Here is a 26,142-nt window from a genome sequence, read left to right on the forward strand (position 1 = left end):
AGTAGATATGAGGGTGTGAGGTGAAGAAAGTTAGGAAAGACAGGGAAGGGAGAGGTCAGGGAAGGGATTGGACAATGAGGGTACATCCACCTCCATTTTGACATCCCCCTCCGTTGCCAGTTTGATGCCAGGATAACGGTGATGGGGTGGGTGAGGCTTAATGTCCGGGGACTGAAACGGACTCGACTGTTGTGCCAAGTGCAGGCTGTGGAATTGGACCCCTGTAAGACCCTGGCTTCGTTCAAGCCAGGAGATAAACTGGAAGGTGAGCAGCTTTCCCCTAGCTCCCTATCCTGTGGGTATATTCCCGGAATCGGGAAGCACAGCTACCGGAACTGTCCATTTGATAGAGTTTTCTATTTTAGGAGCTAGTTCAGGGAGGCATTGAAGGGTGGAATGTGATCCCATCAAAGTCACAGTGGTCCAAAAACCAATATTCCCAAGATGTCCCGAAACCTATTGATCACTGCAATAACATTCCAAATCAGTCCGGAGAATTCAAGCCAGTTTCTCTGAACGCCTTCAATCTTGAAGTTAAAGAGCCAGGAGATGAAGTTCAGAAAGTTGTTAAACTTTGATAAATTATTGTGGGGGTGGGAAAAAAATTACAATGGTCTGGGACTATCTACATTTGCAAAGTTATTGAGGGTAGGGTTTATGTTGTTAATAAATCGCAGTGTCTTTGCAGCCTGGTGTTTTGCCTGGTCCCTCTTGGCTGATGACGAAAGCAGTTTTGTGACTGCAATGCAGAATTTGCAGTGAACGGAATGATAAGGGGTTTTTCGCTGCTGTCCCGGCTTCAGGAGCAGGTTTACGCAGTCTGTGTGTGTGTGTGTGTGTGTGGAGAGAGGGAGAGAGACCAAGTGGGAGGTTACGTGCATCAAAAGTACGCTCGGCACCGACGCAGTTCCTCCCCCCCTCTCTCTCTGTGTGTCTCTCTCTGTGTCTCAGTCCCTGACAAGTGCAGATCCTCTATGACCATCCCCAGAGTGAGAGCTGCTGGCTCCCCACCCCGTCTCTCTCTCACACACACACACACACTCTGGGGTTTCAAAGCAGCATTCCCCCAGTGTTTCCTGCCCCCTTCCCTCCACAACATCCCGGGATTCTGAGCCGCAGGTATTGATCGAACTCTCCCAGAATGAGGGCTCAGAAAATGCCCTTGGACTTCGGTGGAGAGGAAGCAGCAAAAGCCTTCCCGAGTAGACTTTTAACGGCTGTGGTGATCGGTAAGAACAAGGACCTCACGCTAGCATTGCGGTGACTGTCAACTTTTTAAAAAAAGACTTATTAACCAGTGAGTGGCTTTCATTGAGTCCTCTCCATCCGCAGAGAACAGGTTTCGCATTAATCTTAATACTGCGGGGGTTCTTTCTTTTGCTTGCTGCTTTTCATTGTCTTTTGTTTTATACAAGTGGTTTCCCCGTTTGTGGCTGATTTCTGGGTTGCGTTCCCTTGTCTAATTATTGTTAGAGAGAGAAAGACGCGCCGGACTGATTGCTACAGGGAAATAATTGTGTTCCTGTAAGTTTGACTGATATGAAATGCAGATGAATGCTGTGCTGATAAGGACATGATTTGAGAGCTGGTTTCTGGCTGGGAGCTGTGTATGTATGTTTACTTGGAGTTTGAGTAACTCCCTCCAGGTTCAGAGGCTGTCCTGCACCAACTCCGAAAATAACCCGATGTCCGCATTTCCCTGATCACACGCTGCTGTTCCGACCCTGCCTCCCCCAGCTCTGTCACCAACAGCGGTCGGGCAAATACCTCTGACATTAAAGGTGTTGTTTTCGGGTTTCTGGGGCCGTTGGCAGTTTTCAGAGCAAAAGCTGCGATTCAGGCCGAGATTTAAGTTGAACCGATGCTTTCAGCTGCAGCATTGAGACTGGAATTCTGACCACTGTAATCCCCCTGGCATGCTCACATTGGGTAAAGATAACACATTTATTGCTATTGAGACTTAAATTCCGAAGTTCACATCTCAGTGACCTGGGTGTCCTTGAGCATGAATTGCAAAAAGTTGGTTTGCAGGTGCAGCCGGTTATTAAGAAAACAAATGGAATATTGCTAGAGAGACCCATTTTAAAAACAGGGAGGTTATGCTGTATAGTGTGCTGGTGAAGCCACACCTGGATTAATATGTGCAGTTTTGGTATCCTTACTTGCAAAAGGATGTTCTGGCACTGGAGGGAGTGCAGAGGAGGTTCACCAGGTTGATTCTAGAGTTGAGTAGGTTGCATTATGGCAAGAATACAAAAGGAATTTACAAGGATGTTGTCAGGACTCAATGGTCTGAGTTACAGGGAGAGGTTGGGCTAGCTAGCACATTTTTCTTCAGAGCGTAGAAGACTGAGGGCAGAGTCTGATAGAAGTGTATAAGATCGTGAGAGGCACGGATAGGGTGAATACACTCAGTCTTTTCCCCAGAGTTGAGAAAGCAAGGACTAGAGAGGGCGTTAGTTTGATGTTAGAGGGGAAAGAATAAAAAGGAACCTGAGGGGCAACGTTTTTACACAGAGGGTGGTATGCATATGGAATGAGCTGCCAGTGGAAGTGGTTGAGGCGCGTACATTAATAACATTTAAAAGGCATTTGGATGAATACATGGTTGGGAAAGGTTTAGTAGGATATGGGCTAAGCGCTGGGAAATGGGGATGGACATTTTGGTCAACACGGACGAGTTTGGGCCAAATGGCCTGTCTCCATGCTGTAGGACTCTATGACTCTATGAACAATTGAGTAGACTGGGACTATGTTCATTGGAATTTAGAAGAATGAGGGGTATCTTGTAGAAACATATAAAATTGTGAAGGGAATAGATAAGATAAAAGCAGGGAGGCTGTTTCCACTGGAGGGTGGAACTAGAACCAGGGGCCATAGCCTAAAAATAAGGGGGAGCAGATTTCGGACGGAGCTGGGGAGGAACCTCATCACCCAAAGGGTTGTGAATCTGTGGAATTCCCTGCCCAGTGCAGCAGCTGAGGCTACCTCATTGAATGTTTTTAAGGCAAAGATAGGTTTTTGAACAGTAGAGGAATTAAGGGATATGATGAGAAGGTGGGTAAGTGAGCTGAGGGCACAAAAAAGATCAGCCATGAGCTTATTGAATGGGGGAGCAGGCTTGAGGGGCCAAACGGCCTACTCTTATGTTCTTACATAATTCTTTACCAGTTTGTATTTACTGTCCATGCATCCAGTGCCATTTTGGATATAACTCCATTTCCATCACTATAATGCGGAAGGATGTAAACAATAGTTTTGTTCATCTTTCGCGACAATCGCCTTGGTATTGGAAGAGAGTCTCAGGGTTAATGTGCCATCTGGAACAAACTTTCACAATGTCCAGTTTCTGAATGGTCTCACAATGAACCATGAGCAGGATTGAGTTAAACTATGCGTATGAGCTAGTGGAAAGGGCAGCCAAGTGTTGGATGAACTTCAATGCAGAAAAGTGTGTAGGAAGAATGCAGAGAGACAATGTGAACTATTAAAAGGGTTACAGAAGCGGACAGACCTTGATGTATATATGCATAAATTATTGACAGTGGCAGGGGAAATTGGAACATTGGCTGGGCCTCAATTCGAATATTGCACCCTATTCTGGGCGCAAAGCTAAGATCTGTGTGGAGGTATGTGAGAGAGTGCAGAATAGATTCACAAGAATGGTTCCAGATATGAGGGACTTCAGCTTTGTTGGTTTATTAGAGACATTAAGACTTTCCTTTGGAGCAGAGAATGATGAGAGGCTATTTTATAGAGACACAGCGAATCTTGAGAGAGCAAATAGAGGAAAACTATTCCCATGGTGAAGTGGCCAAAAAACACAGGGCTCAGATTTAAGGTAATTGGAAACAAGTGGAGACTTGAGAACAAATCTTTTGTGCAATTAATTGTGAGAGAATGGAATGTGTGACCTGAGTGTGCAATGGAGGCAATTTCAGTCGAGGCTTTCAAGGGGACAACAGATTTTTATCTGAAAAGAAGGAATGGGTGGAGTTATAGGGAGAAGGTGAGGATTGAATTGCTCCTTTAGAGGGCTAGCACAGATAAAATGGACCTAATGGCCTCTTTCCATTATATAACTATTCTGTAAGTCTGAATAAGGTAACTTTTCAGATACCCAAGAGTTGAAAATCTAGATGAAATGAGGGGTATTCAATCTGTGTCCTGTGGTCATGATTGACCTTTCATTCTGATGGCCAAATTCTTGAAAAGTCATTCTGGTTAATACTTAAAACTGCTTATTTGTTGGTTATGCAATTCCCTTCCTCGCCATAGCTTGTTCATCTCTGTCCACCTCTCCACTTCTTCAATTCTGACCTTGCACAACCCTCAATTTTTATCACCCCACAATTGGAAGTAGTACCTTTGCAGTGTGGGTGCTATGTTCAGAAAGCTTCTCCCTAACCTTCTGAAGTTATCTAACCTCTATCAAGATGCATCTTATAATCCAGCTTTTCACGCATCCCCCTCATGGCTCAGTGTCAAATTTCAGCTGATTATCCTTATGTGTCAAATCATTTTGTTACATTAAAAAAGCTGTATTAAGTTCTTGTTTATTCTGTTTGAACTTTGTCAGACTTGAGGTTTGGAGGATGCTGGTGCTGCATTTGGAGAGGAATCTTTAATCAGGACACTATTAGAATCAACAAACAGCAAGAAAAATACAGGGATTTGAACTTGTTATCCTGAAGTTTAATGAAACTAATGTGAGCACATACTGATAAAATACTTGGACAACACTGCCCTATAGTGGTAGTGCCTGTTGATGTCCATTATCCGTATGGAGGTAAGGTCAGGGATTTGACCGTGAACCATTTCCCAAACTCTACATAAACATATCCATTGATAGCAGTGAGCTTTTTAGTGATATCACCTATCAGAAGAAAATTGGACAGAAACTTGGGAAGAGGAAAAATGTTTGCATGGGCTATGGGGAAAAGATAGAATCTAAGAATTTTACAGTCCAGAAGGAGGCCATTTGACCCACAGTGTCTGTACTAGCTCTCGAAAGAGCTACCCAGCTAGTCCCACTCTCCAGCCTAACTTTGTAGCCCTCTAAGTTCATCTGTTTCAAACATAAACCCAGCTTGCTTTTGAAATCTCACATGGAATCACTTCCACCACTCTCTCAGGCAACGCATTCCAAATCCTAACAATTCTCTGAGCAAAGAGATTTCTCCTTATCTCATTCTTAAGATGTGAGCCTAAGAGGTGTAGTTAGTAAGTTTGCAGATGGCACCAAAATTGGAGGGTAGTGGGCAGCGAAGAAGGTTACCTCAGATTACAACAGGATCTTGATCAGATGGGCCAATGGGATGAGAAGTGGCAGAAGGAGTTTAATTTAGATAAATGCGAGGTGCTGCATTTTGGGAAAGCAAATCTTAGCAGGACTGATACACTTAATGGTGAGGTCTGAGGGAGTGTTGCTGAATAAAGAGACCTTGGAGTGCAGGTTCATGGTTCCTTGAAAATGGAGTCACAGGTAGATAGGATAGTGAAGAAGGCATTTGATATGGTTTCCTTTATTAGTCAGAGTATTGAGTACAGGAGTTGGGAGGTCACATTGCTGCTGTAGAGGGCATTGTTTAGGCTGCTTTTGTAATAATTGTGCAATTCTGGTCTCCTTCCTATTGGAAGGATTTTGTGAAACTTGAAAGGGTTCAGAAAAGATTTACAAGGATGTTGCCAGGGTTGGAGGATTTGAGCTATAGGAAGAGGTTGATTAGACAAGTGCTGTTTTCCTGGAGTGTCGGAGACTGAGGGGTGACCTTATAGAGGTCTGTAAAATCATGAATGGCATGGATAGGATAAATAGACAAAGCCTTTTCCCTGGGGTGGGAGAGTCCAGAACTAGAGGGCATAGGTTTATGATGAGATGGGAAAGATATCAAAGAGACCTAAGGGGCAACTTTTTCACGCGGAGGGTGGTACGTGTATGGAATGAACTGCCAGAAGAAGTAGTGGAGGCTAGTACAATTGCAACATTTAAAAGGCATCTGGATGGGTATATGAATAGGAAAGGTTTGGAGGGAAATGGGCCAGGTGCTGGCAGATGGGACTAGATTGAGTTGGGATATCTGGTTGGCATGGATGAGTTGAACCGAAGGGTCTGTTTCTATGCTGTACATCTCTATGACTCTAAGTCTCTTACTGATAATCTTGAAATTGTGGCCCCTAGTTACTGACGTACCAACTAATGGAAACAGAATATCATTCTTCATCCTGTCAAAATGATTCATCATCTTGAACACCTCAATATGGTTACCTCTTGATATTCTCTGCTCCAAGGAGATTAAGCCCAATTTCTCTAATCTTTCCTTGTATCTAAAATCCTTCATTCCTACTATTGGTCTAGTAAATGCCATTTGGACTCTCTCCAGGGCTTGAAGTCCTTCCTGACATAAGCTGCCCAGAACTGAACACAACACTCCATATGTGGTCTGACCAATGATTAAAGATAGTGGAGTGGGACCAATGGTGCTGTGAATGAGCCAACTTATGTATGATGGCCTCTTTGTATGTTGTAGGATTGTATGATACTGAAGTGGGGGTGGGGAGTGGGGGGAGTCATACCCAACAGTTCCTGTGTGTTGTTGTTTCAGCAGAGGTCACTGAACACTGAACAGAGCTCTGCGCTTTAGATTTTTCTTCGTCCCTGCCTAGTCTAAGGCTAATTTGAGGACTTAGCTGAGATTAAATAACAGCATAGAGTAGGTCAGCATTGCAGCTGGTATTTTGGAGTCTGAGTGACGTATTCTCAACTGATAATGGTGCATCCATCCAGTGAGTCGAACCTTGGAAATGTCTCTTTAAGTGTGTTTAATGGAATATTAAAAGGTGGTGAGGCAATGCAGAGAAAATGCCAGCCAGAAAAGCAAGAGACGTTGCTGTCTGTGGACAGACTCCAATGACTTGAGGAGCTGGTGCAGTTCAAAGGTTTGTTATCATTTTGTTAAGAGTGATTAGGGTTTACAAGACAAAGACTCCTATAAAATATGCTTCTGAAAAATTTCAGCTGCAAAGAAGGAAAGCTTAACCATCAGGTGCAGCGATGGCTGGATCCCATCCAACTCTGACCTGAAATGATGTGCTGGGATTATTGGATTGGAGCGTTAACTGAGCTGTAGGGTATATGGTAGACAAATTTCAGTTGGTGAATATTCTGGAACAAACTTGAATAATAGTATTTTCTCATGATTGACAGAAAGAAGATGCATTTATAGTCATAGTCATACAACACAGAAATAGACCCTTTGGTCCAATTTATCCACATTGACCAGACATCTCAAACTGATCCAATCTCATTTACTCATTGGCCCATATCCCTCTAAACCCTTCCCATTCATGTATTCATTCAGATGCCTTTTAAATGTTACAATGTACCAGTCTCCATTACTTCGTCTGGCAGCTCGCGCCATACTGACACTATCCTTTACATGAAAAGGTTACCTCTTGTGTCCTTTCTAAGTCCTTCCCCTCTCACCTTAAACCTGTGCCCTCTCACCTTCAACCTGTGCCCTCTAGTACTGTACTCCCCCTACCATGGGAAAAAAGACCTTGGCTATTCACCCTATCTATGCCCCTCATGATTTTATAAACATCTACAACGTCACCCCTCAGCCTCCAAAGCCCCAGGGAAAACAGCCCCAGCTTCTTCCTAAAGCTCAAACCCTCCAACCCTGGCAACATCCTTTTAAATCTTTTCTGAACCCTTTCAAGTTTCACAACATCCTTCCTATCGAAGGGTGACCAGAATTGCATACATACACAGCACCCTTTGTAAATTTAGGGAATTCAAAACAATTTGCAACTAATGAAGTACTTTTTAAGTGGAGTTACTGTCGTAATAGTGAAACTATTTATGCACAAGCAAACTGCCACAAGCAATAACATGGTACCAACCAGATAGCCCCTATCAGTAATGTTGGTTGGAGTGTAAGTATTGGCCAGAACACTGGGAGTAAAAAATGAGGTCTGCAGATGCTGGAGATCACAGCTGAAAATGTGTTGCTGGTTAAAGCACAGCAGGTTAGGCAGCATCCAAGGAACAGGAAATTCGATGTTTCGGGCATAAGCCGAACACTGGGAACCTTGCTGTTCTGTGAAAACTGTCACAGGACCCTTTCCAGACAGACAGACTCTCAGTTTGACAGGTCAGTTCTCTGACACAGCAACACTCCCTCAGCGCTGCACTAGACGCTGCCTTGGATTTTTGTACTCAGGCCTCTGGAGCATGAATCAACTCCATAAATCTCCAGATTGGAAGCAAGAATCCTCCCCACTGAGCCACAGCCCAAACAGCGACAAGTCATGGTCAAAAGTTGAAAAGGGCAAGATATTCAGAAAGTAGTGACAAGGTGACATTAAGATTGAGTTTTAAATAAAACACCATGGGTGGAGCTGAATGGTGAGGAGGGAGATCCAAAAATAGACCAAACTTTCAAGTGGCGTTCACTTTTCTTTCAGAATCAGAGATGTATGTGGGCATTTCTGATGGACATTGGATGTTTGGGGTAAGATAGGAAGAAGGTCTGTGCTAGAAGAGACTTCAGGCTGGGGAGTGTTCTGCAATCAGCAGAAATGCTGTGATATGGGAAGACTGTGACAAACTATGAGGGGGGGAGGGGAAACTGACTGGGGAGATGCCGTGACTGGGGGAAACTGCAACTAGAGGAGACTGACTGGGGAGACTCTGTTGGGAAGACTGACTGGGGAAGACTTACTGGGAGAGAGTGTGCGACCAGGGGAGACTGATCGGGGAGACTCTGAGGGGAAGACTAACTGGGGGAGAGTGTGTGACTGGGAAAAATATGATGGAGGAGGGTCTTTGGGGAAGACTGACACAGGGAGACTTTGACTGGGGGAGACTGTGTGACTGAGAAAGATTCTAGGGGAGGGTCTGTGGGGAAGACTGACTGGAGGAAACTGTGAATGGGGAATGATTCTGAGACTGAGGGTGACTGTGTGAATGGGAAGACGCTGGATGGCGAAAGTTAGAGAGAGAGAGGTTTACATTTGCTGTGTAGAAGGAATAGGCTTAATGGTGTGAATGACCTTTCTCTCATTTCATAGTCTTTTAAAATATATATCCATTCACATTGTACAATACTGTCTGAAATTTAATGGTACTCTAGTTCTTTTAATTTGTGACTAATAATTCAGGGAGCATGCAGCCAAATTTCCTGAGATCAAGTTGTGACAGATCTAGTAATTTGTAGGTTGGCATCATAAAAATGGCTAAGAGATCATCCACCCAGTTCAGGAAGTGACATCAGGGAAGGGAATCCAGGCTGCTATCCAATTTGGACTATATGTAATTCCAGGCCAATATTATTGACATATGAAGTTAACAAAATTTTACACCTATATCTGAAGAACATAGATCTAAGCATGATTTAGACATTCAAATCACATTTAGACAAGGTCTGAACAACAGGATAATGCATTTTGGGTACATAAACTGAAAGATGAATAAACAGTGGGAAATATTTAAGAAACAATGCAACGTGATCAACAATATTGTATTCCATTACGAACAAAAACTTAGTGAGAAAGATCCATTTATCCATTTATAAGTGACTGAGAATGTCAGTAATAAAACACAATCTCAGCAGAAATAACACTGAATAAAGAGCTCAGCAAGGCAGGGAGCATGTGTGAAAAGAGAAACAGAATCAATGTTTTTAGTCCAATATGACTTCTTCAGAGCTTTGTGTACGAATGAGATTTGTGCAACTAAATAGTAGCCTTCTGAATGTAATAGAAGAAAGTGACGACTGCAGATGCTGGAGATCAGAGCTGAAAAATGTGTTGCTGGAAAAGCGCAGCAGGTCAGGCAGCATCCAAGGAGCAGGAGAATTGACGTTTCAGGCATAAGCCCTTCTTCATGAATGAGGAAAGTGTGCCAAGCAGGCTAAGATAAAAGGTAGGGAGGAGGGACTTGGGGGAGGGGCGTTGGGAATGCGATAGGTGGAAGGAGGTTAAGGTGAGGGTGATAGTCCGGAGTGGGGGTGGGGGCGGAGAGGTCAGGAAGAAGATTGCAGGTCAAGAAGGTGGTGCTGAGTCCAAGGGTTGGGACTGAGATAGGCTGGGGGGAGGGAAAATGAGGAAAACTGGAGAAATCTGCATTCTTCCCTTGTGGTTGGAGGGTTCCTAGGTGGAAGATGAGGCGCTCTTCCTCCAGGCGTCGTGTTGCCATGGTCTGGTGATGGAGGAGGCCAAGGACCTGCATGTCCTTGGCGGAGTGAGAGGGGGAGTTAAAGTGTTCAGCTATGGGGTGGTTGGGTTGGTTGGTGCAGGTGTCCCAGAGGTGTTCTCTGAAACGTTCCGCAAGTAGGCGGCCTGTCTCCCCAATGTATAGGAGGCCACATCGGGTGCAGCGGATGCAGTAAATGATGTGTGTGGAGGTGCAGGTGACTTTGTGATGGATATGGAAGGATCTCTTGGGGCCTTGGAGGGAAGTGAGGGGGGAGGTGTGGGCCCAATTTTTGCATTTTGATAAATATGCATCCATGCAAGTGGGGAGTATTCCATTAAACTCCTAACGCACCTCTTGTAGATAGTGTACAGGCTTTGGGAAAACAGGAGGTGAGTTACTTGTGGTTGGTATCTTAGCTTATGACATTCTGTTTTAGGAGAAAGTGAGGACTGCATATGCTGGAGAGTCAGAATCAAAAGTTGTGGCACTGAAAAAGCTTTCCTGATGAGGGGTTTATTCCCGAAATGTTGATTCTCCTGCACCTTGGATGTTGCCTGACCTGCTGTGCTTTTCCAGCAACACACTTTTCGACTCACATTCGGTTACAGCAACGGTATTTGCATTGCTGGTCCAATTCAGTTTCTGGTCACTGCAAACCCTCAGGATGTTGACAGCGATGGTAAAACCATTAAATATGAAAGGACAGTGATTGGATTTTCTCTTGTTGGAGACGATTATTTCTTGTGTGGTGTGAAGGTTATTTATCACTCATCGACTCAAGCCTGGATGTTGTTCAGGTCTTGTTGTATTAAAATGTAAACTGCTTTATATCTGAGGAGTTGTAATAGCGTTGAATGTTGTGCAATCATCAGTGAATATCTTTATGGTGGAGAGAAGGCAAAGAGACAAAGCAGTTGAAGATGGTTGGGCTTAGGACACTGCCCTAAAGAACTGCTTCAGGTGATGTCCTGGAACTGACAACCAGCAACCACGACCATCTCCCGTTGTACTAAGTATGACACCAATCAGGGAAGGGTTTTTTTTCCCTGAGTCCCATTGATTCCAGGTTCACCTTGATGTTAAGGGCATGCACCCCCTCTTTTGTCCATGTTTAGACTGAAACAGTACTGATGCCAGGATCTGAGTGAGTCTCCAGTGAGCAGGTTACTGTTAAGTAAGCACTACTAGACAGCATTGGTGGCAACACCTTCCATCACTTTGCTGTTTATTAAGAGTAGACTGACGGGGTGGTAATGAACCAGAGTTGGATTTGTCCTGCTTGTTTTGGATAGGGCATATCTGGAAAGTTTTCACAGTTCGGGGTAGATGTTGCATTTATACTGGAATAGCTTGAATAAGAATGCAACTTGTTCTGGAACCATAAGTGTTCAATGCTACGCCTGGAATGTGACCAGGGCCCAAGGTCTTTGCAGTATACAGTGCTTTCAACCATTTCTTGTTATCATGTGGACTGAACTGAATTGGATGAAGACTGACATCTGTAATGCTGGAGACCTCAGGAGGAGACCCAGATGGATCATCTCCACATGTTATTTCTGGTTGAATGTATTCACAAGTGGTTCAGCCTTCCCTTTCCCACTGATGTGCTGGGGCTCCCTCTTGCCTGCCTGTAGGACATGCCCTTCTGTACTGTTCATTGAACCATGTTGGATCCCTGGCTTGATGGCAGTGCTGGAGTGATGGATATACAGGGGGGTGAAGTTAATGATTATGGTTGAATACAGTTGTGCTGCTGATGGCCTACAGGTGCCTCTTGGATGCCCAGTCTTAAGTTGGTAGATTTTCTCAAAATCTTGTCCTCTCAGCATAGGGGTGATGCAATGCACCATGATAGATAGAACTGTCAAGATGAAGACAGTAATCACTGTACAGTGGTCATTTTTACTGGTAAAGATTCATTTGCTAAAGGTAGATTTGTGAGGACCAGGTCAAGTAGGTATTTCTGTTGTGTTGGCTCCCTCACCACTTGTCACAGTGCCAGTCTAGAGACTACATCCTTTAGAACTCAGTTAGCTTGGTCAGTACTGGTGATACCATTTCACTATCTGGGAAGGACTTTGAAGCCTCCACACAGAATACATTGTGTACTCTTGTTACCCTTAACGTGTCCCCAGCATGGTGCTCAACATGGAAGAAAAACGATTCATCAACTGAGGGAGGTCATACTCAGCAAAAGGTTTTCATGTTACAATGAGACTTCATGAAGTTTGATGACTCCCAGATCAACCCCTATCCAACAATATACCATTGTGCCACCATTTCAGGTGGTCTGTCTTGTCAGTGAGTAAAAAGTGAGGTCTGCAGATGCTGGCGATCAGAGCTGAAAATGTGTTGCTGGTTAAAGCGCAGCAGGTCAGGCAGCATCGAAGGAACAGGAGATTCGACGTTTTGGGCAAAAGCCCTTCATCAGGAATCCCATTCGTTGAATTTCCTGTTCCTTGGATGCTGCCTGACCTGCTGCGCTTTAACCAGCAACACATTTTCTGTCCTGTCAGTGAGACAGGCCATTCCTAGAGCTGGTGATAGTGAATTCTGAGTCATTGTAAAGCATGATCCCATGAGAATGGCTATGTCATTCCCACAACATTATTAGTTTTCTGCACTTGTTGAGGTTACCATGAAGGATTCACCTCTCGCCTGGATCGAGGTGACCATTGGGTTCAACTAGCCACCTGTTATCTCTCTTTTTAATGACAGTGGAACCCAATGGTCCTCTGGGATTTTGGTGATTTTAACTTTGAAGGAAAGAGCAAAATAATTTGCCCCACTGCTTGGCTGGTATTTATTTCTTAACCATATCACAAAATAAAACACTGAGTTATCTGGTCATCATCACTTAGGTATGTGGGATCTTTCCATGCACAAATGGCTACCATATTTCCTACCTTATAACAGTGGTTACAATTTAGAAAAGTACTTCATTGTTAGTAAGATATTTTGGATTGCTCTGTGACCATGGGTACAAATGCAAACTCCTTCTTTCTTTCACAATGTAAGAAATGCCTTAAATCTAGCAATAGACACAATCCTCTCAGTGAAAATGGTTCAATTGGCAGGGAAGCAATAAATTAGCATGAGAAATGTGGGAAGTTTGGCTTTGTCAGCAATTTCCACTGCAGGAAGGTAGTGAATTTATTATTGGAGCTGACAGGAATCTATAAAAATGAATAAAAGAGAGACTGATCTATAAACCATCCATGGGTAAAAGAGGGGAGGGGGAGGCAGTTGTCAGATGATCAGCGACTGACAACTGGCATTTCTACTTCTAAGAAGGAACGTAAAAACAGGAAGAGGCCATTCAGCCCCTAGAAGCTGTTCCTACATTCACTTAGGTCATTCCTGATCAACAACTTAATCCACTTACCTGCCTTGACGCTGCAGCTGTTGACTGAGAAGCACCTATCAATCTCAGTTTGGAAATTCTCCCACAGATTCAGCAGTTTTTTGAGAGAGAGATGTTCAGATTTCCTCAACTTGTTTGTACCTGATCTCTTAATCTAATTCCTTCAGGAACTTTTTCTATGTACTGCCTAATAAATACACTGCAGGCCAAATAAAGTCATTGTGGATTGCACAATGTGGGCGGCACGGTGGCATAGTGGTTAGCACTGCTGTCTCACAGCGCCTGAGACCGGGTTCAATTCCCGAATCAGGCGACTGACTGTGTGGAGTTTGCACGTTCTCCCCGTGTCTGCATGGGTTTCCTCCGGGTGCTCCGGTTTCCTCCCACAGTCACAAAGATGTGCGGGTCAGGTGAATTGGCCATGCTAAATTGCCCGTAGTGTTAGGTAAGAAGTAAACGTAGGGGTATGGGTGGGTTGCGCTTCGGCGGGTCGGTGTGGACTAGTTGGGCCGAAGGGTCTGTTTCCACACTGTAAGTAATCTAATCTATTCTTCAAAGTGTTGAAGAAATCCCTTGATTGTACAGTTTGGGTACGTCTGGAAGACAGTGATTTACCTTGGATGGATGATTCCATTCTCAATTTCCAAAATTTCCATGCGTCCTCTTAACAGTCATTGAGCATGTCCATGAGGGAGAATGTTGGGAGAATCACCTGGCTTCTGTGGAACCCCAGTGAGCATGTTGGCCCTTTTGGAGAGCAGTGAGAGTATAAAGAGAGAGTGAGGGAAAATAAAGAGATTGAAATGGGAGAGAACTCTGAACTCGTAACGAAGGATTGTTTTTTTTCTAACTTCACTGTCTTTCTCTGCAGGTTGTGTTTTATTTCAAGCTAATGAAGCCATTGAAGTTCACATTGGAAAATTGTCAACAATTGTGGTACTGAACGGCACTGATGTCGAGTTGCCCTGTACGTTCGGTAGTTGCATGGACTTCAAAAACTCCATTTTCTGGTGGACATTTCAGAAAAACCAAACGAGTGAAGAATCGAAAGTGAGCCATGCAAATTCATATTCCCTTTTCACTCCCCAGCGACTCCCATTCTCCACCAAGACATTTGCCTCCATGCTCACACTCCTAGTGGGTATTTCTTGGAGAAAATTCTCTTAGCAACATTCTCAGTTTAATGCTGAGGGGTCCCCACTGCATGACCCAATGTATAGGTCACATGCCTCACCATTGCAAAACTTTTTTTTGGAATCCTACTCCTACCCTGCTTCCCTTCCTCCCCACATCTTCACTGCATTCAAATCAAGACCACTCCTCAAATGTGTTCTATGGAGCTTTTTACTAACTCTCACACCCTCCCTTTCTTAAATCCATTGCTTGGTTCTACTAAGTCTTATTTTAAAAAAAATGTATAGGATAGGGACATTGTTGGCTGAGCCAGCATTTATTGTCCATCCTCAGTTGTCTAGAGGGCAGTTAAGAGTCAACTATATAGCGATGGGCATGGAGTCACATGTAGGTCAGGATGGCAAATTTGCTTCCCTCAAGGATCAGGGTTTTTATCACAATGGTTACATTAAACTTTAAAGAGTTCGGAAAGGATTTGCAAAGATGTTGCCAGATTGGAGGATTTGAGCAATAGGAAGAGGCCGAATAGACTGGGGCTGTTTTCCCTGGAGCATTGGGATCGAGAGTGTGATGCTGGAAAGACACAGCAGGTCAGGCATCATCTGAGGAGCAGGAAAATCAACATTTCGGGCATAAGCCCTTCATCAGGAAGGTCTTCACCATTCCTGATGAAGGGCACATGCCCGAAATGTTGATTCTCCTGCTCCTCAGATGCTGCCTGACCTCCTGTATCTTTCCATCGCCACACTCTTGACTCTGATCTCTAGCATCTGCAGTTCTCACTTTCTCCTTGGAGTGTCAGAGGCTATGGGGTGACCTTATAGAAGTTTATAAAATCATGAGGGGCATGAATAGGATAAACAGACAAGGTCTTTTCCCTAGAGTGGGGGAGTCCAGAACTAGAGGGCAGAGATTTCAGGTGAGAGGGGAAACATTTTCACACAGAGGGTGGTGCATGTATGGAATGAGCTGCCAGAGGAAGTGGTGGAGGCTGGTACAATTACAGTGTTTAAAAGGCAATTGGTTAGGTGTATGAATAGGAAGGGTTTGGAGGGATATGGGCCAAGCGCTGGCAAATGGGACTAGGTTAAGTTAGGATATCTGGTCAGCATGGATGAGCTGGACCGAAGGGTTTGTTTCTGTGTTGTAAATCTCTATGACTATGACTATATGACTCTATCACCATTAGACCAACTCCTTATTCCAGATTTTATTGAATTCAAATCTCTTCATCTGCTGTGGTGAGATTCAAGCCACCTCTGACAACATTGATCTGGCTTTGGCCTGTGCCTCTATGTCCCTTATACCTATGCACTCACTGATTGTATTTTGTGTGTCAATACAGAAAGTGTTAAGACTCTGACTAGGATTAATTGAGTAATAAAGCGAGAAAGTTATTATAAAGGATGGAACAGGGAGTACTGGGTGTGGGATGATCTATGTGACTGAGTAAGGCACAGCCATTTGATGGGAGGTTGGGGTTGGAATGGACGGCTGCATGTTGCAAGGGTGAGAGGTTGGAGTGAATGAGAGGGGTGAACAGGTTGAGGCAGTCAATGTCACGGTGGCAGTTGGAGATGACCAGATCAAGAGTGGGTAACAGACCCAGCTATATTTTTTTCAGCACGACACTTTTGACTCCAATCTCCAGCATCAGAAGTCCTCACTTTCTCCTATGTGACTGAGAAGTCAATAAACTTTATCCACAAGAAGAACGAATCTTAAATTCTCTTTCTGCATCAGGCTTAGATCGGAATTGAGATAAACATGTGCAGTGGAAACAAACATTAACGTTAAAGAAATAAATCTAGTCAAAGATAGAAGGAAGCCATTTAGCTCCCTGGGATTGTTGCACCATTCAGTAGGGTTAGGGCTCATCTGTGACATAACTCCACATATTTGCCTTTCCCCTAAATTCCTTGGTAAGTCAGCTAAAGATTTATCAATCTCCTCAATCTTCATCAGTTATCATTTGTGGAAAATAAAGTTCTGAAATTTATGGTGTGAGAAGGTGTGTCCTAACATCACTCCTGAAAGGATTGGTTTTAATTTAGGAGCAGCTTTGTTTAATGTAACCACATTGCGATATAAATGTTTTAAAAACTCAAAGAATGTTGAACGTTCTATCTACAGCTTTCAATCTGGTTATTTATATTTGAAAATTTGAAAATCAATTTGTTTGTTTTATTCAAAACCACTGCTTCTGACAATGTGTTAAAAATTCAATAATGATCTCACCTTCCCTTTTACTCCTTCCTTACTCCTTGTGTGCCTTTTGATGGATGTTGGATGGGGACAGCCTCGTGAGTGTCACTGGGTGAGGTGGCCCCTTCCCTGAGGAGTAGCCAGCGGGGAAAGAAGGACTAAGTCCAGGATGTTCCCTTGTGGGGAATGCTCTCCCGTGAGGGAGGTGTTGGGGTAGCAATGTCAAATGGAGACCCATGAGCTGTCCTTAGCTGCATCAAAACCAATTCTTTGGGGGGAGAGGGTGGCACGTCTGATTGACTACCCCGTGCCTGTCCTCCGGCTTACAGGTTTTCAATGCCGCCAATGCAATCAGAGAGGCACTAGCTCTAAAGCCTCAACTGCACCTCAGAGAGTGGTGCACTGTGAAGGCAGATTAATGACTGCAAGGGTACCTCAACATTCAGGTACCATGGAGAGGCATGAATGTAAAAAAATGATAAAGCCTTAAGTTACTAAACATAACAACACTGACCTTCAGCCTGTGAATTGTACGGGCTTTGAGTGTGGTTTTTTCACTTACCTTCAGGTGCAATCCAAAGCCTTTAACAGAAAAGCAGAGAATCACTGTATATAATAGAATCCCTACAGTATGGAAGCATGCCATTTGGACCTTCAGGTTTACACTGAACCTCCATTTGGACACAGCCTAACCTGCATTTCTCATGGCTAACTAGACACTATTAGCACGTCCAACCCACCTAACCTGCACACTCTTGGAAGGAAACCAGAGCACCTGGAGGAAGCTCATGTAGAATGTGCTAACTCTACACAGTCACCCAAAGCTGGAACTGAACCTGGATCCCTGGCACTATGAGGTAGCAATGTTAACCACTGAGCCACCATGATATTACCCCATCATTGATATTACACCAAAGTACAACAGGGAAGTTATTTCTGATGTCCTGGGGCCAAATCTCAACAAACATCACCTAAGCACATTATCTCATTGTTATCAGCTTTCTGATTGTTGAACCTTGCTGTGAAAACATTGGTTGCTGGAATTCTGACATAACAGCAGTAACTACAAGTTCAGAAGCACATTTTTAATTGGCTTCAAAGTGCTTTGGGAAATCCTGAGTTTGCAAACAATGTTATTCATTAGGGTTGGGTGTGGTGGCAGGTGGATGGTGGGGAATAAAACATTCTTTGGCCAAAAATGTTTTCTAATTACGATTTATTTTTTACTTGCACAGATTATTCGTATTGAACTAAAAGATAAGACACCCCACATCTTTCCATCTGAGACGTATGACAGAGTTACATTTATTGGGAATATTAAAGAGAAGAATATTTCCCTTTTGCTTGCAGACGTGGATTTTGAGGATAATGGATTCTATAATTGTTACTTCAAAAACCCACAGGAAAATAATCATGAGGCGAATGCGTCTCTTCAACTAAAGGTTGTCAGTGAATGTGAGTGCTCTGTTTTTTCTTGTGATACTTTGCAATGCAAAATTTGCAATTTAAAATTTCTGGCTAATTGGAGCTACTGGAATGGAGGCTTGGCAATAACCACAGTTGCTCATTTGTTCTCACATCGAGGGTAGTAGTAAAGTTATCACAGTCTCTCTCACTCATTAGAGAGAGGGAGAGAGAGAGGGAGACATCTGGTGGTGGCTAACCTGAGGGTCACAACACCTCAGGCCTGGGGTAAGCTTGAGAAGGCATGGTAGCCTCAGCCAATGAGAACGTTGAAAGTACACTGTTGGTATCAATCTGCATCATAACCCATGCACCAGCCAACTAAGCTAGAGAAATCCCTTTGCTGAGTTGGTAGCTTATAAATTAGCTCTGAGGCACTTTCCTCTTTTCCCAGGGAGTGGAGCTCACCACCAGTTGATGTGATATACTTATTGGAAACCCAGATGAGTAAGTGAGGGAGTAAGGGGTAGAAGGTGACGATGATCAGGGAGCAGTGTGGGAGGTGGCTTCTGTGGATTGAACAGTTGCTTTTGGGCTTTAGGTCTTTGTGCATTTCCTCTCATTCCATTCCTTCTCCTGAGACACACCAAAGAGTCTCGGGTGCTGACAAGAAAACTTGCAATGCAAATGGAGAATCAGGACCATAGTTCTGCAGCTTTATGCTCACCCCACACTCAGTTATGGTGGGGGAAGGTAATGGCAACCAATATCTTGGCTCCTCCCAACTCTTTTCACTGAGCTTCCTGAAGCTTGGCAAACTGTTGTTAAAAGTGAATTGTAGTAATTGTAACAAGGAAAGCCAGGTGGAGCTCATAGAAGATGAGTTTCTTGACTAGGGCTGTTAACCTGGTCCAATCAGGGAGCCCTGGCTGACAGATATAAACAGGAGTGTCGCAGTTAGGTGGTAGTGTGGGGGTTAATAAGAAGAAAAAAAAATTAAAACCAGAAAAGAAATAAAATAAACAGGAGTGTCAGAGAGCTCTGAGAGCTGTCTCTGGGCGAGCTGGACCAGCGTCAAGGACTTTCCATATGTAATAAAATGCGACTTGGTGATGGGCTACTGGCCTTTGTGGACTTATTTCAAGGACCATTATGGAAATCAAGACGCTAAGCCACATTAAAATATACAAACAACCAGCCTGCCTCCTGCAAATGTTCTAACTCTGCTGAGACAGAACTGAGTTTCTGTTTCAGATTTTTGTTTTTTAACTTGGGTAAAATCAGATGTTGAGGAATAGTATTCCCCCAATCTGTTGATAACCCTCCTCTGTGTATATCCCACCTGTTTTTCTAGATCCCTGTGTGTACCTTTATATTTCTGATAGTGCATCATTGTTCCCTTATGTATATTCCCTGTATCCCACTGTACATCAGCTATTTGATGATGAATCTACCTATTGATTTTCATTGTAGTAATTTGTAAAACTTTCTCTTTGTATTGCAGTGGTAAAAGTGGACAACACAGTGACAGTGATCATCCTGACTGTGATTGGAGGGTTAATAGGACTCATCATTCTAATATTTATTATTAAAAAGCTTGTAATGTTTATAATTAAGCGAGTTGGAAAGAAGAAGTAAGTAAGATGAAAAAATGCAGAACATTATAATATTTTTTAAAAATGCATCTTAAAGCAAAAATTTGCAGCTAGCAGTTACTAGAATGAGAAGATGAACTAGCTGATTAACTATAACGTGCTCCGATATACCTCGCACCACTCACAGTTTGTGCCTATGATTTGATCATGTAGCTCTGCTTTATGTTGATTAAAAATAACGTTCAACTGTTGTTCAGTCAGTAGAAATTAGCAATAACACAGGTGTGATGTGCCGAAAAGCTTCCATCCATCCAGTTCTATGTAGAGAGAGAATTTAACTCTGATTACTTAAGAGATATCAAGGACTGAACAATCTGCAATGTTTACTGTTGGATACTTCAATGATTCTATGCAAGTAAGAATAATAAGTTTCTTCATATGATCACTACAAAGATGACTCATGTCTGAGGTTTAGGCTTTTTTAATGGAAAGTCTATCTAATGTGACACAATTTATTTCAAATGTTGAATTATAGTCCATACTTGGCAAGGATTTGACCTTCAAACAGAATAATGAGGATTGATTGTATTGCTTCCTGTCAATATTGAGAGCCGTATTATTTTAGAATCCAGGCATAAAAGCCTTACCTGATCAGGTAGCATCTCAATTGTTGTGTTTAAGCTGTTTCTTCCAGTACATCATTCGGGATTTGAGGCTTGTGAACAAACTCCTTGCTCTGATCACTCACTGACTTGTTCCTTGTGCATTTCTAGTCCATTGAGGCTATTGGGTCAGTCTCAGATTTCCTACTCCTGTAATAGGGTTAGAGTTAGTTCTAGTGCAATCTTTTTCACCCTCTACTGTGCTCGCCCACCACCTCTCGCCCGCACCACCACAACCACCGCCCCCCACCCCCCCAAACCCCTCCCTTTGAATGTCGAGTCTTGGGTAATACTGGAGTAAATAATTTACTTGCTTAATGATTGGACATCATTCTGTGTGACACAAGCAACTATGTCCAATCAGATGATGGAATCTTCCTGTGCCAAAGTCACGCCAGTTTGAATTCTGACCTTCTTCCTCATCCAACACCTCAGTTGTGATTCCATCCCTCTTGTTAATTTATCCCATTTTTATTCTTTTTTTCTGCTTGAACCTCTCTCTCTCTCCCCCATGCCTCACTGGACACCACGCACACCTGAGAGGGCGTATGTTCAAGACTTGCCCTAGGGACCTGAGCACAACACCTGTACTGAGGGAGTGCTGCATTGTCACAGGAGCTGTCTTCTGGATGCGGTGTTAACCCAAGGTCCTATCTACCTCACGGGTAGGTCCCAAAAGATCCTCTGACACTATTTTGCAGAGGAGCAGGGGCATTCTGTGGAGATTCCTGATCAACATTTCTCCCTCAATCAGTAGTACATGACAAAAAAAATCATGTCGTCATTGTAACAAGGGAGAGTTTTCTGTGCACAGAAGGTGTTGCCATCTTTCCTGTACCACAACAGTGACTTAACTTTCGAAGTATTTCAGTGAATGTAAAGCACTTTGGGACATCTTAAAAGACATTATTAAAATGCAATGCCTTTTGTCTGGAATATGGCTCAGAATTTCCTGGGAGCTGTTTCATCTGTGTGGCTGTACCTTTCCTGTAAGAGTGGGGAAAACATCCCTTCCCACCAGCACTTTGGTGAAGCAATGTGCAGGCAAAAGCACAGTTACAGCAGCTCTGAGGAAATTCAGGACCGAAGCGTTTTAACTGGTTGAATTTGCATTGCCTGTGCCCCCTGTAAGCAAAGTGTTAGCTGTATATCACCAGTGGGTAGGTACTTCTACTCATGGCGCTTGCTGTGGTCTTTCTAGGAAGGAGTGCCTGGTAAACTCCTGTGCCAACACTGAGCGTGGACATTATGGTTCCAAAACCGACCTCAAAACCCCACCAAAGGCTTGAAGATTGCACCGATTTTAGCATCAGTGCTTAAAGACATGTGACGTGCCTATAAAAACACTAGCGGGTACACACAGTTTGTAAGGTAACCTGATTATAGAATGGGGAGGGGAGTGGGTGAATTGTGCACTGATTGCGCGGGAGAGTTGGGCCATCCATTTGAGACATCACAGTCATGGACATGACTTCATTCCTGACCGCCCGCTCACATGTACTGCCTACCTCTCCCTTCCCTGATCCTCAGCACTGTCACATCCAGCTCGGAGATGCTATCTCATGCAACTTCATCGACCTTGCTGCATGCAATTCAATTCATACAGGGATGTACACCAGCTGTGTAGCACCAGACTTGTGCCGCATGATGCCTTTTATGCCAGGGTTTTACTGTACTTTTCAACTCCTTCCTTTTGACTTGATTGTGCCCCTTGAGATAAATTGGCTCTCCCGCAGTCAATGACGAGTTAAACCATGCCAGGGCATCTCTCCTGACTAACCCACAATCGTGCTGGGAAGGCCGGGAGGTTGCTGAGAATCTAAATTCACTCTGCTGGAACCCAAGTTTTTTTTTCGTCATTGGAAAGATCTTGAGAAATGTCATCCGTTGCAGAGACATATTTAGCCAAACCAGGAATACAATGATTAGGCAAGTTGGTTTAAGTTTAGTTGATGGCTGCTTACAGTGAAAAATCCTAAAGAAGTGTCATTCCGGAATCAAAATGTTAACTGTTTTTCTCTCTCTCCTGATGAAGGGCTTTTGCTCGAAATGTCGATTTTCCTGCTCCTCGGATGCCGCCTGACCTGCTGTGCTTTTCCAGCATCACTCTAATCTAGACCCTGTTTCTCTCTCATGCCAGACCTGCTGAGTCTGTCTTTTACTTCAGAGTTCCAGTCCATTATAACAGCTGTAAATTTGTGCTCAGCTAACTGGGTTAAACTAACTAGCAAGTGTTGGTGGCAGCTGCCCCAAAACAGCACAGGAATAATTCCTATTGGGAAGCAGTGCTATCAGGGACATCTCTGAGAGATTTCCAGTTCAACGGCATTGATATGGGTTCGCTTTGGGAAGGTCCACTTGTAGTTTGAAGCTTGGCTGTCTGTGAATGTAGACTGGGGCAATAGTCAGAGATGCCATTGTTTCTCACTCCCCAGAAACCTAATTTTCTTGTCACCACATATAACTGGGAGAAAAGTGTAGCAAAAGAGGGTAGAAACTGAGAAAATTTATGGTGTGGAAGGCCATTCGCCCCATGATATCCAAAGTGGACAGAAAAAAGCTACTACCTCTTATCCCACCTTCCGGCTCTTAGTCTGTCACTGTGTTAGTTACAACATTCAAGATATAGTCCAAATCTTTAAATGCAATCAGGATATGCTGTCACTCAATCAGTCCTTTGGATAGTGAGTTCCAGACCTTTACAGCTGTCTGGGTGTAAAACCTGCTCCTCAAAGTGTCTGTAATCTAGATATACCTTTTAATTGTACTTATCATCCATCATAAGGTCAGAAGTGGGCACAACACTCCTGCACAACATTCCTGCACCATTTGCTACTCCTCAAATACTGAAGCAGTCTTTGTTCAAATGCAACAAAATCTGGACAATGTCCAGGCTTGGGCTGACAAGTGGCCAGTAACACTTGCACCTTAGAAATGCCAGGTAATTACCATCTCCAATAATAGACAATCTAAGCACTGCCCCTTGACATTAAATGGTGTTACCATCACTGAATCACAATGAACCACTTCCTACTGACCAAACACACCACATAAACAAAATGGCTACAAGAGCAGCTCAGAGCTAAGTATACTGCAGTGATTAACTCACCTCCTGACTCCCCAAAGCATGTCCACCATCTACAAAATACATATCAGGAGTGTGATGGATTACTTCCTACTTGCCTGAATGAGTGCAGCTCCAACAATGCTAAAGAAGCTTGACACCATCCACGACAAAGCAGCCCACTTTGTTGGCCATGAATCCACAAGCATCCACTCCCTCCACTACCCATGCTGTGTAGTGATGGTGTGTGCCATCTACAAGATGTACTGCAGAAATTCACTAAAGATCCTCAGACAGCACCTCCCAAACCCATGACCACTTCCATCTAGAAGGACAAGGACAGCAGGCACAAAGGAACACCACCCCCTTCAAGTTCACTTCCAAACCACTCACCATCCTGACTTGGAAGTATATCATCGTTCCTTCAATGTCACTGGGTCAGAATCCTGGAATTCCCTCTCTAATGGCATTGTGGGTCAACCTACAGCACTTGGATTACAGCAATTCCAAGAAGGCAGCTCACCCCCACCTTCTCAAGGGCAACTAGGATCAGGCAATAAATGTTGGGCCATCCAGGGCCACCCACGCTCCATGAAGGGATTAAAAAAAAGTTTGTATCAATATGCCCCCACTTATCAAATCTCTGTAATACCTTGGTGCATGTGTTGGAAACTCTCAGTACATTGGCATAGCTGTCACTGACACTTGTAGCATAAAGCTACATTATCAGAGTGACCATAAGAGGAGGCCATTCAGCCTTCTGTTCTTGCTCTGTCACAGAATTAGATTGTGGTTGATTTGTACCTGTACCTCAATCTGACCAACATTACTTGACCTCCTTTGATTCCCTTCCATCACAGAAATCTATCATCCTCAACCTTAGCAGCTTTAATTGACTCTCAGTATTTTGGAAAGAATGTTCCAGATCTCCACTAGCCTTACATGAAGAAATGTTTCATGATTTCACTCCTGAAGCGCATGGCTCTGATAATCCAATTCTGTCCGTTTGTCCTTGATGCCCATTGGAGAAAATATTTTCCTCTCTCCACTCTCTCAAATCCTTTAAAGACCTTGATGACCTTTAAAGACCTCCATATTCTGAACACAAGAGATTACAAGCCAAGTTTGTGTAGCACATCCTATGCAATTCAGTCCTTCCAGCTGTGCATGTCTCTGCATTCCTCCAAAACCTGTATATGCTTCCTGATGTAATGATTGGAACTAAACATAGTTACTCCAGATAATGTGAGACCAAGGCTCTGTTCGATTGAAATGTAACCTCACTTTGTATATGCTTTGAGCTAAAGGCCAACATTCCCTTAGCCTTCATGATCATAACATATACCTGTTCACATTAGACCTTGGACTTATTCCAGTTCATCCCATGTAATAGGTACCATTCGTCCTATCCTTCCAAAAAAGTATTGGTTAGCATTGATTCTCTTCTCAATGTAGATAAATTGGAAATATAAAAAAGCTTGTCCATTTATTGGAATGGGACAGCTACTCCCTTATTGCTGTTGTCATTTTTTCCTCCTCTTTTGTTCCTGTATCTATTTTTTTTCTGAATTTCTTGGTGACTTTCCACAATTTTCTTGTCCCGTTTATTCTTCGGTTGTGGGGCAATACTTAACCAGTTAATGGTTGTCTTATCAAAACATTTGCCGAGGGTGAACGAACTTGAGAAAACATAGAGGGATATAGACATGGCTTGTTACAGGGACAGGAGAACGGTATCCTCACTGGGTTCCTCACTGTCTTAGTGAGGTTTCTTGAAAATGTTGGGAAACTGGAGCTGATGGGAGTTGTATGGGAATGCTTGGTCTGATGACCCCTTTGTCTCATTTTGATTAAACACCTTTAACATGGTGCATTCTAGAAGAAGTAGCAATATTAACCATTTCAGTGCTGGGTTCCAGGATAGGACAATGAATTCATGGATGTAGAGGGACTTTCCACTTCCCTCTGCTGTCTGACTATTCATCCCCTGGTCATTTTGAGACCTTTGCTGTTAACCTTTGCCACCCCGATCTATTGATGTAACAGAAACATGGTAAACAGGAGTATGATCAGGAAAGAGTCCCAATTGTGGGTGATGGATTGCTGGAGAAAGTGTGATTGCCTAAAAACTGCTGACTGTTGTTTCAGCTTTTCTTTAACTCAATAGCAGAGCTGACACTGAGTGATATTGATGCTCTCTTAAGTGTGCTGGCATCAGACCAGGGATAGTAAAAAGTGAGGTCTGCAGATGCTGGAGATCAGAGCTGAAAATGTGTTGCTGGTTAAAGCACAGCAGGTCAGGCAGCATCCAAGGAACAGGAAATTCGACGTTTCGGGCCAGAGCCCTTCATCAGGAATCTTCCTTTCCTTTCCTGATGAAGGGCTCTGGCTCGAAACGTCGAATTTCCTGTTCCTTGGATGCTGCTTGACCTGCTGTGCTTTAACCAGCAACACATTTTCAGCTCAGACCAGGGATAAAATACTTAACGGAATTTCAATCAAAGCTAAATTAT

At 43.5% G+C, this 26,142-nt stretch overlaps 1 protein-coding gene across 1 annotated transcript; it reads left to right on the forward strand.

Moving 5' to 3' along the window:
• The first annotated feature begins 860 nt into the window (after positions 1-860).
• On the forward strand, positions 861-25,047 carry scn4ba (sodium channel, voltage-gated, type IV, beta a). Its single transcript, XM_060846762.1, has 5 exons — positions 861-1,229; positions 14,437-14,615; positions 18,140-18,359; positions 19,813-19,942; positions 21,767-25,047. The coding sequence occupies exons 1-5, from the start codon at positions 1,142-1,144 to the stop codon at positions 21,852-21,854; spliced, it is 705 nt and encodes a 234-aa protein (XP_060702745.1). The 5' UTR covers positions 861-1,141; the 3' UTR covers positions 21,855-25,047.
• Positions 25,048-26,142: the final 1,095 nt, after the last annotated feature.

Source organism: Hemiscyllium ocellatum, chromosome 29, assembly GCF_020745735.1.
Source record: "Hemiscyllium ocellatum isolate sHemOce1 chromosome 29, sHemOce1.pat.X.cur, whole genome shotgun sequence".
Taxonomy (NCBI): domain Eukaryota; kingdom Metazoa; phylum Chordata; class Chondrichthyes; order Orectolobiformes; family Hemiscylliidae; genus Hemiscyllium; species Hemiscyllium ocellatum.

Excerpts from the sequence above, each read along its gene's own strand:
- scn4ba (XM_060846762.1), top strand. The coding sequence starts at position 1,142 with ATGAGGGCTCAGAAAATGCCCTTGGACTTCGGTGGAGAGGAAGCAGCA. Across the intron at positions 1,230-14,436 it reads TTTAACGGCTGTGGTGATCG|GTTGTGTTTTATTTCAAGCT; the intron begins GTAAGAACAAGG and ends CTTTCTCTGCAG. Across the intron at positions 14,616-18,139 it reads AAACGAGTGAAGAATCGAAA|ATTATTCGTATTGAACTAAA; the intron begins GTGAGCCATGCA and ends TTACTTGCACAG.